The sequence below is a fragment of the Diadema antillarum genome, unplaced genomic scaffold (genome assembly GCF_040938485.1).
Source record: "Diadema antillarum isolate AM-2024a unplaced genomic scaffold, OU_Dant_1.0 scf00000016, whole genome shotgun sequence".
Lineage (NCBI taxonomy): Eukaryota > Metazoa > Echinodermata > Echinoidea > Diadematoida > Diadematidae > Diadema > Diadema antillarum.
In genome coordinates this window covers 832,656-853,097 of record NW_027270905.1, presented here as the reverse complement: position 1 = coordinate 853,097, position 20,442 = coordinate 832,656, and the positions used below count along the sequence as shown (strand labels likewise).

At 39.6% G+C, this 20,442-nt stretch overlaps 1 protein-coding gene across 3 annotated transcripts in view; it reads left to right on the top strand.

The window, feature by feature from the left end:
* The window catches only part of LOC139725213 (atrial natriuretic peptide receptor 1-like), a 457,948-nt gene that overhangs the window by 274,146 nt on the left and 163,360 nt on the right, over nucleotides 1–20,442 (top strand). For all 3 annotated transcript variants that reach the window (XM_071636319.1, XM_071636314.1, XM_071636307.1), the window contains exon 2: nucleotides 2,614–2,915. In XM_071636319.1, the coding sequence (XP_071492420.1) occupies nucleotides 2,614–2,915 (302 nt within the window). The remainder of the gene's footprint in view (nucleotides 1–2,613; nucleotides 2,916–20,442) is intronic.

Below are 20,442 nucleotides of genomic sequence, written 5' to 3'. Positions count from 1 at the left end.
CGTCGTAAATCTGTAACGTTATAAACGGGTCCGATGCGGTCGACGTGTTGAACTGAGACTTGATAGTAGTTGGTGACCATGTGGCGCCATGATTTATGTAGTTGTGCGACTTTGTACTGCGATGCTATGAAATATCACGGCAATGATATGGCTGACCAGGTAGACACAACTCAACCACATATTTCCCGAGTCGCGAATAGTATGATCGTCGTTAACACATGCCTAAATTTCGAACACCATGATGTTACATGTAGACGTTTGTTATCTGGAGCATTTCTTGAAATAGAGCGCTGCTTTATTAAAGAAACGATATGCTGAACATCAATATATTTTTAAAAAAATAGAGAAATACCCACAAATAAACGAGATCAGGTGTATAATTTCCAGACAAGTATATCATGATTCTTTGTTAAACCTATAGACAATCCCCGTATGTCCGAGAGGCTAATGCGGGAATACAGACAAAGTTTCTACATTGTGTCGTCTGCTGCCCCCATTCGGCACTGTCCAATGCAGATGTTAAACTGGCGTCAAAGCCTGATTACTCGTGTCAAGGTCTCAGCCGTTTATAACGACGAGAAAGGATTTTGATCGCAACTGAGCTTTCAGCGATGACCTCCGTCCAGATTTTCTGACCATAGCAAAATTCAAAACGGTGGTCGTTTGCAACGCTCGACTGAGAAAACATTTTCTCTGTCGCGTCGCAGGCTTAAGTGGCTCTTGACCCATCATCACTTCAGCGAGTTTCTTGCAGTATGTATACATAATATAGTGTGATCCAATACGGGTCACGCGCCATTTTTAAACATCCTAAATGATTTTTTTGTCTACCATCAGAAAGGGCAATATAAAATCTTTCCAGTGATACCTCACTTGTTGCATGAATAAGGAATGTGTTTGAAGTAACGATTATAGAATACATCATGATATTTTCCTATTATTTCCTTGTTGTTTTGTTCTAGTAGGTTTAATCGCAAATATTCCAACTTGTCAACAACGGAGTTATCTCGTCTTGCGACGAAACTCTTCAGGGATATCAAGCAAGCACACACACACACACACGCGCACGCACACACACACACACACACACACACACACACACACACACACATACACACAGTTGCACTCAAGCATACACGCGTCCATCGCACACACGCACACACATTTCTATGTTAATATGTGTGTGTATGAATGTATAGTTGTTTATCTCTCCAATTAGAGACGTTGGGTACCATGCTATAAGGATGGCTTATAGCGTCCAGTAAACCCGAATATGGGCGCTAACAAAAACAGGTATGAAACGAACGTCAAGTCGTATGATACCTGTGCAACGTCCGATAACACAAGCAAACAGTTCCCTATTGGCGCTTAATAGAAGCCACTTGAGATTGCGGAAAATCGTGCCATAAATTGTCTTTTTTTCCCATGGCGTGTTTGTCCATAGTGATTCTCCAAGAGGACAAAGTGAAAGCGATGCGGCGTCTTTACATTTCATTTATTACTCCATTCCCCGATAATTTAATTTGTCTAAAAAACGACGTCTATCTTTCTGAAATGCCATCTTCGAATTCGTTTCAATGCGATCAGATTATGGTAATATTAACTGCCGCGCTCGGACGTGTTTTCCCCTGTTTTGAAATTGATCTGTTTGCTAGCTATTTAGAAGCTTTTCCCGTAGACTATATAGCATGCATGTCGTTAGCGAACCAGAAGCGCTCGCGGACGCTTTGGTATTGAAGAAAAACAACAACATCAGACGTATGCAAACGTGGATAACAAAAGTATATCGATCTATAGTAGTGGAACTGGGAGATAATGTGATTATTCAGGATATAATAAGACTTGCGATAAATTCTTGGAAGACTCGCTTTACGTTGATGAGAAGAAGACGAAGGAAAACTAAAGCATCACGGGCCAGATTCAATTCGGTTTCGTCACTCCAGGGGTTCATTCTGTCGATGAGATCGTTGTCGTTGTTGTTGTTTTTAACCTAACCCATACGCACAATTGCAGGATATTGTTCGCTTCTCACGTGAATGCAGTGGCACATCCGGTAAAGGCTGGTGAGAAGGAGGAGAAGGGGGGGGGGGGGAACCAGGGGTAATCGTGTGACCGGGTTCCCAGCGGCTCCTCGCTCGTATCTGGGCGAATCCTATGGACGTGGCGTAACCGATGTTTAGCGTAAGGGCGTCTTACAAAGCGCTCAAAGACCCCTTTACTCCATTAAACATAGTTGTTGGGTGTGGTGATATATTGATAATATCTTTTTATATGAGTCGGGGAATTGCTTTTGTGTGTTTTATTTTTGTTGTTGTTTTTTGTATGTTTTTCACATCTGGATTGGTAAACTTTACCATCCTGTCAGGTCGTATGATGTCCAGTCAACCTAAGATTCTTATCGATGAATATAGGATTTTATATTTTGTGAATGACTTCCGTTAGGTGTTTCTCTTCCGTTGAGCAGATGGGTATAAAAAAGGATACATTTCTGTATATTGATTACAGACGACTGCCATTCTACTGAGAAGGCGGAAATCAATAATGTTTATCTTTTATATATTTCATATCTTATACCATTTTATATTATATCTTATATGTTTCTCTTTCATCCAGTGGTCATCATTTGTGCCTCTGGGGACGCTGTGCGCAAGCTGATGCTGGCCGCCCACCGACTGGGGATGACCGACGGCTCCTACGCCTTCTTTAACATCGTCCTCTTCGACAGCACTTACTTCGGCAACATCGGGTGGAAGCGCGATGACGAGCACGACGAGGAAGCCAAGGCCGCCTACCGTGCCCTGATGACGTTCACGCTGCACAATAAGAAGACACCGCAGTACGAGGAGTTCGCCCTGGAAGTCAAGGAGAGGGCGATGGCGGAGTTCAACTTCAGCTACGACAGTATTGGCGAGGAGGTACGTGAACCCCCTCCCCCACTCTCTCTCACCCCTCAACAACCATACAGATATATATATATATATATATATATATATATATATATATATATACACACTATTCGCTATTTCAAACCTGGCCAAAGTCAGCCAATTTCGATGAACAAAAAGTCTTTCGAGCTAGAGTTAAAAACTTGATGATTCATTCCCAAAATTGAAAATTGTAAGTGCGCGTGTGTGTGTGTGTGTGTGTGTGTGTGTTGTTGTTGTTGTTGTTGTTGTTGTTGTTGTTGTCGTTGTTGTTGTCTGTTGTTGTTTTTGTGTATGTTGTTTGTGTATGTACGTATGTGGGTGTATGTGTATTCCATTAATGTCAATATGCAAATTTGCACGGCGTTAGTGTTGTCTGGGGTGCGACTTCAACTCTGTGTCTAAACGTGGTTAAAATATAATACTCCTTGCTGTCATATAATAAAGCCAGAAGTCTATCAGGGGCGTTAAAAATCTTATAACACTGAAAGCATTCCCGAAAATATCAGTTGTGCATTGATATTATGTAACATGTAACACTGAAGGCTTTCAAGAAATATTCGGCATTAGACAGCACACAGAATTATCAGAGTCGTCGTTTATTTATACTAACCAGTACAACGTTATTATGTTTACTTAATCCTTTCACCTGAAATCGTGGAACACACACTCTGTTGCAATTTACGTCAGACAGGAACTGGAGTCTTGATACGTCTAAATACCTGAAGGAGATTACTTGCAGTGCAGAAAATGAATTTACCTCCCCCCCCCCCTCCCATTAAAAAAGGCTCCCTGTTAATTACAGTTTGCTTCGAACCGAATGCTTCTTTAACCGCATCACTCGACGCATCATGTAAACATGTTACTTTTATGCATAGCATTACATTCATGATGTGTTGCATACTCCTGGAACGTATTTTTATCTCTTTATCTAAGTCATTTTCACTGTTCTGGTTAAAATGGTTTTGTAATGTTTAACAAAACATACAAGTATCATTGAAAAGTAAAGTACACCTACACCTTGTATGAAAAAGCAATCACTTAAATTCGCTCTGAGGGAATGAGATATTTTCTTTCTTAATGCATTAAAACGCCGCCTATGAAAAATAAAAACGATGGCATAAGTTCAAATTAATGCTTGTACTTTGTAGTATCAATACTTGTAGGCACGAATGCCATCTTCTTTAAAAAAAAAGCAAGGAGCTGGTCTTGTGCTGAATGATCAACATACGTCATAAAAACGCACATTTTTTTCATTGCTCTAATACTGCATAAAAAACGATAAATTTGCATTCATACCATTGTCCCTGTCGTCCTTTTCTTTTTGTCATGTAGTGTGGTAGTAGTTTTACATTTTCCCGAGTATCTTCATTTCGTTGTACCTTACAGAGTCGTGGTGTAATGCTCGTTATTCTACTTTCTTTTGTAATAATATGGTACCTTCGTTTTCAGGGTATACTGCGCATGTTATTCTGAGCAAGTATATTTTTGTTGCTGAATTGCAGAGTTCTGCCGGTAGTTCTGCAATGACACTACCCACAGAATGAATACATGACACGACCTTGGAAATCATTCGTGGATCAGAAGCGCACGAATCATTTATGGGGTTATCAGCCGCGCTATATTCGGCTCAATTGAATTCACCACCTGCGATATTTGCTGTCGTATCGTTTTCATGAGTTGCACAAAAACAAATGCTGTTTTTTTTCTTTCGGAGGTGGGGGGAGGAGTTATTCGTGAAGGATTGCTTGGTTAAACTGTACACAGGAGTATTCCGCCTCCTGGGAATCTCATGAAAGTTGATTGTATTTTGATGATTTTGGTTTTTCTTTCAAACTTCTTTGTCATCTTTGTGGTTCGACAAAGAAGACATCATGATGGCATGCCAGTATCGTGTACAGTATTACATTGAGCAGAAATCGCACATAAAATGTTCTTGTCACAGATGTTATATTTATCACGATCCTCTCACTCCATGTGATGCTAAATTATCGAAATTTACTTATCTTGATGTCGATTTGCATACATTTCCTCGTATTTTTCATTTGTTTTGTTCGTTTTGATAGTTGGGAAGGGGAGGGTCGTAGTTGAGGGCTTGCCTTTCACATCTCCAAACTATCAATTATTAACCATTAATTATTAACCATTATTGCGCATACTTCTTATAGTAAACTCAGACACTGATATCTTAGCAAATATCAAATAGAATATGTCATTGAATGTTTAAAGATTACCAGTCCCTGCCGTCTTTCATAAAGGACTGCCAAAATTTGCTGCTGTAAATGTCCATGAAAGAGACATTGATTTCTCTTCTGTTAGCATTATTTTATTGACGCACGCGTAGAGCTTTCAATATGACCTCGCCACGGTCTTCCATAAACGTAGTTCCTTGTGGTGGGAAGAAGGGCAGCTCCCTGTTCGAAGAAAAACTCCCAAACGCCAGATCTGCTTGAGAGAGAGAAAAAAGACCCAACAATAAGGCAAACACATTTTTGAAGCGCCATGAGCACCGCAAGGTGGACCTGTTATACGCTATACAAGAAGCCACTATTATTATTATTATTATCATTATCATTATTATCATTATTATTATTATTATTATTATTACTTTCATTATAGTTATTGTTATTATTATTATTATTATTATTATTATTATTGTTATCATTATTATTGTTATCATTGTTATTATTATTATTATTATTATTATTATTATTATTATTATTATCATTGTTAATAACATAAACAATAGAGATGAACCAAACACTTCACAGAGGAAAACGCATTTAAAACGAAAGCCTACCTAGCTCATGCCTTAGCTGTAGGTATAACAGTAAAGTTCCCCGCATATCACACACACACACACACACACGCACACACACAAATTATCTGAAACAGAAGCTCGTGTTGGTCAGTTTGTTGAAACTGCCAAAGTGCTTACAGGAACATACGGCAACTACTGGAGTATTAGATTTGCGCAAAGATCGACTGTCCAATGTCTCCGTAGTTCTTGCTGTTGAAGCTTTCTCCTTTTTTGAGGGGGGGGGGGGGAGGGGAGGTCGTCAAAAACGCAAAAATGAATATTGGAGTGAGATGTAATCTGGGAGATGCCAGTAACAACTGTCCTTTATTCGGCTCGATGTAATGTAAGCCTGCGACAGACGGGATCTGGTAATCCCTGTCCCAGTCTGACAGCAGACTTGAGAAGTCTGACGAGTGACGAGTGGTTTTAATCCGCATCACACTCGGCTACTACGCAACTACTCTGACATGGGGGGGGGGGGGGGGGGGGAGGGGGGAGGTAAGCAGCCCTTCCCCGCACTCAAGGCAATCGTGGCTTACCATGAAAATCTACTTTGAAAATCTTACGGGTGTTCCTCTTTTACTCATTTCTTCAGAGATCTGTCAACGTGGGTTCTATGCATACGAGAGAATCCTTATATGTATAAAGCCCTTGCAAGTTTTTTTATTTTATTTTAACAAGAAAAAGAAATCAACAGCGTAATTTGCACGTGTGGTGCCCAACTCACTGATGCATTTAATGAATAGGGCGTTATTATTTATCACAATGGATAGATAATGTGTAATGATATTACAGGATCTCTCTAGGTATAGTCTTTGTTATCCTGTTCAATCACATGGGGCTGTTGACTCGTAAGCGTATGTTGAACCTACACGCTTATCCCAATATATAGGCCTATACTTATTGCATGACCCATAATTCTGAGGCAAATATTCATACTCGTCTTGTGTATATAGCTGTGGACATTGTGGCGTATACGTGTCTTCATACTAATCGAGTGTCTGCCGAGTTAAGACGGTGTCATACCTTGCGGGCTCGAACTCGGCAGAATTAGGTATTCATTGGATTTTTCTTTTCTCTCTCTCTTTTTAGCTACAAACTGTTTTCTGCTGACAATCAAGCGCGTATTTTAGGAGTATCTAAGACGGGAAAAACGGGAGATAATATGCATAACGTTGCTTTGATTTACTTTTGATTTGCCGTGATCCCCGTGCGTGGGAGGGATAAGGGCAGGAGGGTTAATCGGTGGGGTAAAATCCAAAGGTTTTGTGTCATCCGAATGTTCAGGTTTCCTGCTCACCGATTCGCCTCCTCCTTCCCCCCCCCCCCACCCATCCTCGGGCAGATGTTTTCACTTATGAGGGGGAAGAAGTTGGGGAAGGGGGGGGGAGGAGGCTATTGTCTGAGAAACATTGAGGTTGCGATGTCAGTCCAAGAATGTTACAAGGAAAAGAGACTGTGATATTGGATGGTATAGGTAGAGAGACATAGTATCAAAAGGAAAACTTTTTTCCCAAAAAAACAAAAGAAAACACCAATAACCAAAAAGTGTCAGCATTATTGGGGGGTTTAGTCTGTCTTGCGGGTGTGCTGCTGGTAGGTCAACCCAATGACGACGTCAGCTGCGAAAAAGCCGAGGACACACGGGGGATGACTGTCAGTCTTGGGAGAATGTGCGCGGCAAGGTTGGCGACACGTTTTGGCGATCGCTTTACTCCGGTGACATTTCATTGTATACAGCAGTATTCCCGTTGTGCGGATCAATTCATAAAGCGCTACGGGCAATGTATGACAGCGGCATTGGTATACAGAGAAGAAGAAAGAGAGAGAAAAACAAAACGAGAGAGCGAGAGAAGGGGGGGGAATAAGAGAGATGCATGGAAAAGTGGACGCAATCACGGCGAAATTAATTCATCAATCTTGAACAGTATAAGCATTGTATACAGAAGTGACGTTGATATATTTGAAGTATCGCTAGCCCTCCATGCAAGAATTTGATAAATTCGCACACATCACTGTATAGTTCTGAGACCAGATTGCACTTGTATAGACACAAAAGAAGGAAGAAAAACAGCTCGCTGGCAAGGTCTTTTTTAAAATTATTATTTTCAGTTATGTATGAGCGTGTGTATTTGATGGGTGTTTGGGTTTTGTGTAGCATGTGTGTGTGTTTTGACGTGTGCCAAGTGATACGACAGCAAACAGCAATGATGGGTATTCGAGGGGATGAAAGTCATCCATCTAATCTATCAATCTTTTTATCCTTCCGTTTCTCTTTCATCTCCCATCTCTCATCTCTCTGTATGTATGTCTGTCTGTCTATCTGTCTTTCATTTCTCGTCTCACACATGCACAGCTCAGCACATTATGTACACACGATCATAAACATTCACTAACTCTAGCAACACACACACACACACACACACACACACACACGCATACACATACACATACTTTCGTTCTCTGTCGGTCCCTTTCTTGTGTAACGAAGTGACTATTAAACTGAAATCCGCAAACTTGTGTGGCGTAGCATTTTTCTCTGCTTTATAAATTTCGGTGGCATCTTAGGCGACGCCCCACTATATGTTCTAAATTTTGCAGACTATAAGATATGAGTATTTATCAAATACATTACTTATGCGATGAAAATATACCAACACATGGAAGTGTATAGGTATTGCGAGTATAGCGTGATGTAGTATTGCGTGGAGGCCGTATGATTTTCTTTGAGTTTGATTTCTATTTCCGTTTATTTGTGTGAGCGTGCAGTATAGTGTGTATGTTTGCTCTTCGTTTTTAGATATGTTGATGCGTTTGTTATTCTCTTATGTTTTCAGTAGATCTGTTGGTCATTGCATTTTATTTGTCTCTTCAAAACATCTTGTAGGTCTAAATCCACATATTTTTTTTTCTTGAGTAAATGTTAGTTGGAACGAATGATTGCGTTCTTGCGCTCTTCATTTTTGAAATGTCAGTGCAAAGCCGGAAATGGATAGAAGTGGAAAAGGTGTTAGATTTGCATGTTGCATCGGTGTTAAGGTCGTTTCACCTTTTGAAACAAGTTTGTGAGGCTCGCAATGATTATCAATGGAAAAAAAAACTTGCCTTAATAGCCTTGCAGTTTTCCTGGGCTGCGCCAGTAATTTATATCAGTGCAATCGTTTATTCGGCTTGAAAATGAGAATAGACATTATCAAGAAAAAAAACCCCAATAACAACCAACCAAACAAACAAAGAAACAAACATGCGTTTTCTTTGATTTTTTTTTAATACTAATACTGCGAGTAGGATAATGATAATGATAGCCATGTGTTTGTTTTACGGCTCCTAAGTGCCATACTACTGGCTCTTCTCCTTACTTCATTTCTTTTTCTCGCCCGAGTTATATACACTGTCTCTCATACTTATCAAGATAAATTTGTATCACTTAGAAACAGTATTCGAAAAAAAAAACCACCCAACCTGCAAAATGTATTTTATACTGTGTCTGGCATTTAGGGGCCTTACGAGGTTACCGGAGATTTTGGACTTACTATATAGAATATAGCATAAGACTTCTCCGTGGCTGAAAAGGAGGTTACTGTCTGGTGAAGATAGTGACTTAGTATATGTATAATAAACGTCATCTAATAACTGATCAAGATTGAACCTGTGGTTTGCAAAGATAAGTGTGACTTCTGTGTTGTGTTTCTTTCGGCTTGTAGAAACATGTTAAAAGCAATCAGTGATACGCGTTGCGCACAAGAATAAATAAGTGAAAATCTATCAGCGTGTTCATTTGATGTTAAGCTTTAGAGACTCCCATGATAAATTAAGGTCCTTACAAAGAGAGGTAACATGAGCAGACAAGAAAACAGAAGGGAAAAGGAAAATTATTTCCTTTCACCTCGACAAGATTGAGTAGTTAGATTTCCCATAGGTGGAGAGAACAGAAAAAGAAAACCCATGTAAATATCAAACACGTGTATACACACACTGCAAAAAGTCCGGTGTTAAATAGTGAACACCGAGCTGGTGTTAAATTTTCGGTGCTCATTTATGGTGTTAAATTAACACCTGCGGGTGTCATTTCCAAATTTTAAGCTGTTTTTTTAAGAGTTTCTTAGTAACTGCACTTCTTGTTGATTTTTTATTTAAACAAGACGATCAAGAATTTTACATTAAAATACTAGATTTTTGAAAAAATGTGAAAATGAATTTACTCCAAAGTAACACCAGCTGGTGTGGTCTCTTATTGAAGCTGGACGGGTGTTAAACCATTGATATTAACACCAACAAATATCAAATCAACACCATGTGGTGTCATTTTTGAGTTAACACCAGTACAGTGTCAAAATAACACCAGGTACAGTGTCAAATTAACACCACGAAGTGTCAGGTGAACACTTTTCAACACCATCATAGTGCATTTTTAACACCTGTGGGTGTGGTCCTTTATTGAAGTTTGATCGGTGTTAGATTTAACACCCGTGGTGTTAAATCTAACACCGATGTTTTTACAGTGCAGGAAGGTAAGAAAAATCGCATACACAGCGCGGGAGCCCACAGTCTATCAATTTAGATTTGTTGTTCTTTTTTTAATCCCCTTACGATGTCAATACGCCTGCTAGTCATTAGGTCTCTTTAAAAAAAAATGTAGATCTAAATCCGCATAATTGTTTTGTTTTTGTTGTTGTCAGTGCAATCTCTTATTCTTCTTGAAAATGAGAATGAACAATATCACCCCCCCCCCCCCCCAGAAAAAAAAAGAAGAGTTCTTTTATTTATTTTTATTCTAAAACTGACTGAGGAAGGGTATGATGATGATAACCATCTATCACTTTTGCTTTCGTCACAAGAGCACGTAATACTATATACTGACTCTCCTCCCACCTTCAGTTCTCCCCAACCCTCCCCGAGTTATATACAGTGTCTCTCATACTTATCAAGATATTCTGTATCACTCAGAGACAGAAATCGAAAAAACAACAACAACAAGTAGCCTAAAACATATTTTCATACTGTGTCTGGCATTTAGGAGCCGTATGAGGTTACTGAAGATATGTGACTGGCTGGACTATAGAATGAGTCATCTGAGCGGCTAAACAGGAGGGCGACTGCTGTCTGATGAAGATAGCAACTTAGTATAATCAAAAACGTCATCTAATAACGGATCAAGATTGAACCAGTGGTTCGCTAGGAAGTATGACTTCTGTGTTGTAACCCGACTTGTAGAAACACGTTTAGAAGCAATCAGTGATACGCGTTGCGCACTGTTTATGTAAGACGCGATAGTCAAAATCTATCAGCGTGCTTGCCTAATGTCAAGCGTTAGCGACTCCCATGGTAAATTTAGGTTCTTACAAAGAAAGGTAACGTGAGCAGACAAGAAAACAAAAGGGAAAAGGAAAATTATTTCCTTTCACCTCGACAAGATTGAGTTGTTGGATTTGCCTTTGGTGGAGAGAACAAAAAAGGAAAAACCCACGTAAATCAAAGACAAAAAAAAAATATATATATACAGGAAGGTAAGAAAAATCGCAGCGCAGGAGTCCACAGTCTATCAATTTCGTGTCGGCCCCTGTTTACTGCTTGGGTGTAAGAAATAGGGACGCACATTAACCAAGATAGCTAGGGGCAGCGTTCATATTTTCTAGGACACGCATTATTTTCTCCAGCTTCTCCCCAGCAACGATTTCTTCTCGTTTTTTGCTGTCCAAGTCCTGCCCGGAAATCCCCCTGTGTGATACCTCCTTATTCCTTTCTTCATCCAATTACGCCGTGTTTATCTATCTGCCATGCCAACTCTGAAATTCTGTGAAGGTGGAAATATCATCTACCCCTATCACCTTCTTTTACTCCCATTACTGTATTTTTTCCCTCTTCGATATGTCATAATGGCGCCTTTTTTCTTCTTCTTCGTTACGCCCCCTGCCAATCTTTGACGATTTCCTCTCTCCTTCTCCCGTTCTTCCTCTTAAACTTTGCGTTTATCACACGACAGCGTCTCTGATGTGTTTGGTGATTTTTCCTCCCCCCCCCCCTCTCTCTCTGTCTCCGACTCTCTTTCTCTACGTATCAATCCCCTTTTAATTGAACGTTTACCAGCTTCTCTTCGCTCTTTCATATCTCTCCCATCTCTCCTTTTCTTTCTTTCTTTTTTTTTCTCATCCCCTACTCCCTCTTCCTTCACTCTCTGCACATTGATAAGTTCGTGTCGAGAGACGACGTCCAATATCCATAGCAATATCCCAATTCCAAAAGCAGCAGCGTCTGATCGTGTCGCACGACAAGACGCAAAAAATGCTGAATTATTATCATGCGCATGCAGGCTGCGGTATGACAATACAGTATCGCACTGCTGGCAGGGTCGACCACACGGTTAGTTGCCACGTCCTTGCGTGGAAAAAAAGAGAAACTTTCATAAAACTGCAAGATTGCTGAGGTAACACTGGTACTGGGAGGCGAAGAAAGCTTGCCCCGGTTACGCGGACGCAAACTGTGTAGGAGATTCGAACAGATTATTCACACGAGGGACGACTAATGTATATCAGATAATCATTATAAATGTACCTCCTTGCTCCTTCCCCGACCATCTTCCCCGAAATTGAGACGAACTTCATAACTTTCTTGTGCATTAGATATAATATGCAGTATTCAGTGTTAACCAGGGCTGCCAACTCTCACTCATTTTGGTCCTTTCTCACTCTAAAACTTTATTTCATTTGCATGCATTTTCTGTTGATCTCACTCATTTTGACTCCTAGATTACAGCATTGGCCTATGGGAGTCTCACTCTCAACTAGTTTCCAATGTTGGCAGCCCTGTGTTAACTGTTTTTGTTTTGTTAGTTTTACTTTTTGTAGGGGTGTACTACTCGTTCAACCAACCCATACACAATGTTACTATCCTAATCAGCTTACTATCTCTCAATTAATTGTTAACATCTTATTCCCTCTGATGCCAGTTCTTCGTCATTCTTTCATGACTGACGCGCATTTTTCTTTCTTTTTCCCCCTTTTTGTTTGGGTCCATCGCCCCCTCCCCTCCAGAGGAATCGCTCAAAAAGTGTTTCCCCCCTATAAACTACTACTACAATATCAGTCCTAAAGCGTTGCTATATAGCACGCTAGCTGTGGGCGGACGTCGATGGGGAGACACAGCGGAGACGTAGGGAGATTCAGGCACTTGAAGAGAATGATTTACACCTAAGACAAAAATATCCGAAAATAGATTTCTTTAGGCCTGCTTATACTTTTCTATTCTGCATTTTTTTTTTTATTCTCGGTTTTTCTGATAGTTTTACTTTTTTCAGTTGTTTCTCCCTTTGCATTGTTTCGTATCCTTTGTCTGCAGTAGACCTGAGCTGTAATTTTCCATTCCAAGAGATGCATGCGTTGGCAGCGTACCTGAGCGTGTCCCAACCCTGGGAGCAAGGAGGAAAACGCCACGTAATACGCCAGTGGAATTCAGTTACAATCTGCAAAAGCCCCATCCTGTCGTTCCAGGTTCTATCATTATCATTTAAATTACCCGACAACTTTTTTTTTTCTTTTCGTTTCTTCTGTAGTCCGTCTTCTTTTTCATATCCAGGGTTATATCAAAAACGTCTGAAGTCACAATCATACCTATCCTATGAAGAATAAGTAGATGAATGAATGAATGAATGAATGAACGAATGAATGAGTGAGTGAATGAACAATTTGGAATGAATGTTCCTGAAAACAGAATAAAATGTTCTTAAGAAGGGTGGAATGTTCGAAGTGACGTCAAGGAAGCTCAATAAATCAATACGTGCGTGTGTGCATTTTAGTGCAAACTAGCATGAATACGTTATCAACTGTGGTTATGAGCGCGCAAATAGACCGTACACAAATTCCGACATCTAGGATACGACGTGTTCCACTCTCGATAAAAGGAAGAAGAAGACAAAAAGACACCCCCCCCCAAAAAAAAAAAAAAAAAAAGTTTTAAAATTGACGTTAGACTGGTAGACTGTTGGTCAGCAGACAGTCAGGCGGCAAAAACAGGGCAATATATTTATCATATGAAGCTGTTGAATATTTTGAAGACATTTAACAAATATGGGTACACTTATTATAACGAGGATGCATTGGTCTGTCTGAGTCATTTTCCTTTCCCCAAATGACCCCACTTCAGTTCATTTATTTCTCGTTCCAAGCAATATTCACAGCTTTAACGATTCACACGAAATTCCGCCAATAATGAACATAATTATGATTATGTTGTGACATATTGAGATCCTGTACATCCTCAGTTATTAAAATTAAATGTAGTCGATCGCTATCATACGGATACCCGCTGTGATAATGATTATATATGCAGATGATGGATAATAACACGAGAACAAATCCTCAGCTTCCGGACTCACGATGTTTCATCCGCGGGCGCCTTTTAACTCCACTCGTCAACTCTCAGATGAAACTTCCGATCCCCATTCCCTACCACTGGCTAGCCGAAACTACTGTACGTGTCTCTTCTTCATTGGAATTCAAAGTCAGCTTCAGACTTAACCCGTCATCGATTAACGCAACAGCTAGTTTACCCCTCATGTAGACATCCTCCTACTCCCCCCCCCCCCCAAATAAAGTCGTGCGTTCCAAGGGTAGGGTGGCACGTGTTCCAGGATTTGACGTCATAATTCCTTGCAGTGGCACCTCCTTTAATATTCCTTTAAAAACCACGCCTTATGAAAATCGATATGTTGCTCAAGCAAAAACCAAAGGATTACGAATAAAAAGAGAAAGGAAAAATCGATGACACGGAATTCTCTCGAGAACATTCCCGATTGTCGAATCCTTGTTAATGTCATGTCTATTACACAAGTCTCTCACGCTATATTGCTGCCATCTTAAGGAATGTTTCGTGACATCATTTTTTTTTTCTGTGCGGTCTTTTTAGGGCTATTCACTTCATTTTTTTTTTTCGTGCGTTCCGCTCGGGTTGATAATGTTTGCACTTAAACAATATTTGAATGGTCGCTCATGTTGGCTGAAGGCAAAGATGAAGCCGATTGTCCCTAGGCTGACGTCTGAAGTGCTAAGTTTTATTGGTACATCTGTCTCTTCTTAGAGGAGCTAACATCATCTTGAGTCCCCTCCTCACGCGGGGTCCCAAATCGATGTCTCTACCTGTGTTTCCAGTATGCGTCGGGGCCTCAATTTTTAACCAAAGGACCAAGTACGTGTCTCAAAACTCTGCTCAGTATTCCGCAAATCAACTTGAGCGGACTAGTTTGCAAATATTTCACGTGGGGTTTTTTCTCTCTCTCAAAATTCAGCGCGATTTGCTACACCGTTGGCGGATAAAATATCATCGATAAAATCAATGGGGTGAAAAAGTGATTGCACTGTACAATGTACTGGCCCCAATTTGTTGGTTTTATGAATATCTAAAAATATCCCTAAGGGAGCTGTCATTCGTGTTACTGTTTCAATGATGCAACACGTTGAAAGAACGAACCAAAGAGGAATTCCGTGTATAGATATGACTTGCTAATGCAGCGGGATCTCTCGCATGAATCGCTTTATCACAGTAGGCTTGCTGGTGTTGACGAGAGAGATTGGTGGGAAATAATGATTTTTTTTTCCAAGGCGTGATTTGTAAAGTAACGAGCAGAAATGGTTTTTGCTTAGCTTTGTTATTGAACGGAGAGACTAGAGATAATATGCCCTTTGCCTTACGGAACTTAATTATCCCTTATAAAGTCTGGAGGAATTTGGGAACCACGTTAGATACTGGATAAATAATATTTAGTCGTATCTAAATTTGGGAGATGTACGGGATAGCAACAAAAGTATATAGATACGACACATCATGAACATATATCCTCGTTTAAGGTCGTCCTTGTAAGTAATGAACCCGAATTTGAAAACAAAACAGATTCAATGCTCACACTCGTTTGTCAATGTTCTGTCGTTGCTTTAGCTGAATATTCGCGTAAAATGAAAGATAGGGTAGTACGTCTTGAAACAGTCAGAAAGAATTCACAAAATATTCGAGATGATTTGATCTTCATCAGAGCTGATTTACGTCTTTGTGATACTAAAACTCGAAACGAGGTGGAAGGAATGAGAGAGATCCAAACAGAACTGCTCGCAATGTATTAAACAGGAGCAGCGAATGGCATGTGTACATGAAAACATTCTGACTGTCTGTGGGCATTTTGGTACGTTCATGCATCGCGGGGTCACAGAGCACATTTGATATTGCTTAAAGGGGATGTAGAATCTGATATGCATGTTGGTTGAGTGAATACAGTAATATTGGTGGAACACTTAAGCGATGTTTGAGGAAAATCGGGCAGTCCGTTCAAACATGATTTTCTTTAAGTTTTGATGCCGCCATCGCTGCTTGAAAAGACTACAACAGATCATGACGTCACTGCAATACAATGATAAAGAGAAAATGTAAAGAGAATCCCACAAAATTAATTTTATCTTGAAAAGTACACACTTTGTTGTTCGTGATATCATGTGAGGGGCAACAGTATTCCTCCTGCACTCAGAAAGAAAGAGGTAAGTGCTCGTTCATCATGCTAGAAAAAAAGAGAATTATGTTGAATTCTCTTTATTAATTCTTTATAACCGTTGTGCTGCAGTGTCGTCGAGAACTGTTGTAATCATCCAGCGACCACGACATGGAAATCCGCACATATTATGTGGGTAGCATTCCTCTATAATTTAAAACTCGTTTAATATACAATCAGTAATCCCCCAATATATTTTTCATTAGTTAATGGCTTCATGAATTGATTAAATACATTAGCCAGGTAAGGAATGATTGATCGTTTCCTTATTTCTTTTTCATATAACAATTACTTCAGGCACAGCTGATGCAGTGGTCATATTTCTTCCAATTCTGTATATTTTCATTATTCATTTTTGCAATTTTATTTTGTCAAGTTCTCAAGCCATCTTATGGCTAACCGTGGCTATGGCTAACAATTTACTTCCTTATGTGAAGTATGGTCGATTTTATTTTCCTCATTTTAGTCGGCGCCAGCTCATTGCAGTATCGATGAGAATGCCCTGTTGACAGGGATGTTGGTTTGCAGGGGAAGCATTCTATGCTGGAGAATAGAGATGTGTGTGTATGTGTGTGTGTGTGTGCGTTTGTGTGTGTGTGTGTGTGTCTGTCTGTTTGTGTCTGTGCCTGGGCTTGTGTCTTTGCCTATAATCTGTGTAGGTCTTTGTATGTGTCTGTGTGTGCGTATGTTTTGTACATTCCGAAAAAAAAAATCTAACAGTATTTTGCGTGATTGTTTTGTGATGTTTCTTTGACATATTTAAAGTGATTGTGTATTATATATATTTCATTTGTGTTATATGGAACGAGAAACAAAGATTACTGAAAAAAAAATGTGTGCTTGTCTTTGTTCGTGCGTGTGTGTTAAAATATGAAATAGAGAAGTGGCAACGGAGGCTAACGGAGAAGAGACTGCAGACACACCGTGCCATTCAAAGACACCATACCTTTTTAAGGTACCATACCTCTCATATTTTCCACCCGCGAACCTGTCAAACATATCCAAATAAACGTACCATTCCGACGCCATTGCATGACCATATAACACGAGACTTTAAACTCCCCAGTAATCTTATCGACTTTAGCTACATGGAGTAGTCGATGAAAAAAAGAAGGGGGGGGGGTATTTCTAATACATTCAACACCACATACCATCATCGTAGTTCTTCAGCATTTAATCATGTGTTGTTTTGTTCCCCCCTCTCCGACCCCCTGTTAATTTCTCTCCCGCAAATGCAATTTCCAGTTTTACATTCCTAATCTCAGACTAGAGCGTCCCTTAGAGTCGTACATCACGTTGAGATGTAAAAAGAAAAAGAAGAAAAGAATCGTGTCCGAAGGGAGAACGAGGAAGAACTCTTTAATGTAAGAAAGGCAATGATGATGATTTGAAACCCACAAAGTATCCATGGGAATTGCTATGTGATCACTTTGATTTAGTCTGTGTATTACGACTTCGTGTATTCCTCCAGTGAGATAACTTCGGTATATTCGTTCTAGAGGAGGTGCTATTGTGGTTAGATTTCTTCTTCTTCTTCTTTTTTCTATCCAACAAAAACAAACAAACAGACAAACAAACAAGCACGATAGTGATATCAACACGTATCCGCTATGTCAGACCCATAGCAAATGCAGTGGTGTATCTGCATTAGTTTTTTTTTCCCCCTGTGCATTGTCTCTGAGCTTTTTCTCTTCTTTTGTAAAACCTCATACCATGTCTGCATATAAAAGCAAGGACGTAATAAAAGTACAATAAGATGTTGTTACGGAGAAAAATCAATTCTGTCATGCCTGTCTTAGTCCTCTGCAAAGGTTTTTCTTTCTTTCTTCTTTTTTTTTTTTTTTTTTTGGTTGGTTGGTTGTTTTTTGTTTTTGTTTTTATTTAAGCCCCGCGTTCCAAGTTGATATTATGTTCAAGTCATGTCATTTGTTGAGGATTCTTCTCCGTTGCGTCTCCAATGAGGCAGCTCATCCCTTTCATGTACGGGCGAGATGAAATTGTCAGTTCCACTAGCCGCCTTCATTAGCAGCAAGGGGAAGGCTCTTTTTGAGTCGGTGCTTTTTCCCACGATCATCTATTAGTTTTCTTCTTTTTTTTACCCTTTTTCCGTCCAGGTGTCGAGGAATAGACGCCTTTGGATGACTTGTGACAGCTCAGTTGATCGTATTACTAGTATTTGACTTGGGAGCTAAGCACGCCTCATCATAATGCATCGCAGCGAAACATGGTTGGGGAGCGGGGGATGGGGGGAAGGGCTGGACCTGAATAGAAATGAGCTGGTTGGCAACGTGACAATTTGTCAGGTGGATACACAAATATTTCACCTGTGGTCGCAGTGTAGTATCATTTAAGGTTATGTATAATTCGAGCATGTTTTGTGCTATTGTTTGTTGTGGGTTTTTTTTCTTTATCGAAAAAAGTGGAGAGGATGGATGGGAGAGTGAGAAAGGAAAGAGAAAAATTAGAATCACCCTCATAGCCTATAATGATAATAATAATGATAATAGTAATAATAGTAATAATGATGATAATAATAATAATAGTAATAGTAATGATAATAATAATGATAATAATAATAATTGTTATTATCATGATTATTATTGTTATTGTTATTATTACTACCACTATTATTATGGCAATGATTATGATTATAATTATCAATATCATTGTTTTATGCGAGTATCATTATTATTATTATTATTATTAATATCATTATTATTATTATTATTATTATTAATATTATTATTAGTAGTAGTAGTAGTAGTAGTAGTAGTAGTATTGTATTAAGCATGGGACCAAGTTGACCTGTATAACAAGGATACCAGTAGCCTATGCAGTAACAACGCTTGTAGTCCTGCCCATTTTTTATTTTTTTTTTGAAGAATGAATGAAAATACGATTTGTTTGTTTTACGTGGCTGCCAAGGAAGCAATGAACGCTTCACAATAATAAGCAAAGAATCATCGGACCAACCGACAGGTTCAAGTCCCCTCAAAGTGACATATACCTTATAAAGAGTTAAAGGGCATTGCCTAGCAGGGGGGGGGGGGGGACCACTGCTGTCAGGTCCTGGGACTCGGGTGAATGACCTCAGGATTGATGTCCGTGGTTTTTATCTGTACTGTTAAAGCCAACACACTTCCTTGCTGCCTTGTGAGGTTCTGACCAATGCCACTGATTTGCTTTCCTCTTTCATTATACAGGAGAGAAAGGCGCGAGGTGACGATAAGGATGGGGTAAAAAAGTGAATCATCTATTGTTTTTCAGTTGGACTGAATGACTTTAGCTAGGCGTGCGATGATATCAGGTAGGCGATATTGTTACTTTTTTTTGCAAATGACAGTTTCGAGACAAACAGACGGTGTACGATGGTTAGGGAACAGAAATAAAGAAAGATTCAACCTGTTTTCTTGTGATGAAGAGTGACTTCATTAATTACAGTCTACTTTGATGCTTCATAGTTGCCGTGACCCCAACCTAATTCTAAGCCGACTCTGTCTTCTCATGACGCCAGATTTCAGGTGAAGAGTAACCTTTCTGAAAAGCCAGGTGACAATTTTGTGTCCTGGGGCCTGTTTGATATAGAGTTACGATGGATCTTTATTGAGCGTAACTCAGCGATTCGAACGTTAGATCAATCCTGATTGTGAGTCTGCTTCATAAAGAGTTTTGTCCACAAAAAACAAACAAACAAACAAACAAACAAACAAACAAACAAACAAACAAACAAACAAACAAACAAACAAACAAACGGTAGACGTGACTTCTGTCCAAGTAATTTCTAGCGATGATACCAACTGATTTATGTTGCTTTGTTTTTCAAAACGTGGATAGGAAAGATTTCGTTAAAGGAGACTTATTCCCGAACATACTGCTGTGGATTCAATGAATGCAGAAATAGCAGAAGAGAACACATCCATGCAGTTTGAGGGAAATGGAACGATACGGCCAAAGTGATGATTCTTTACAGTTTGACTTAATTCATGTGTCGTCATTGTTGAATACAAAGGCTACAATAATCCGTAATGCCACTGTAGTGGAATGATGTATGGAAAATGTGAGAGAATTCCTCAGGATGTCAATTTTAACGAAAAAGTTCATATTCCGTCGACTTATTACTGACATAATAATGTTAACGGTAATATATCCCCCCTACCTTCTGCCGTCAGAAGGAGGTAACTTCATGAATG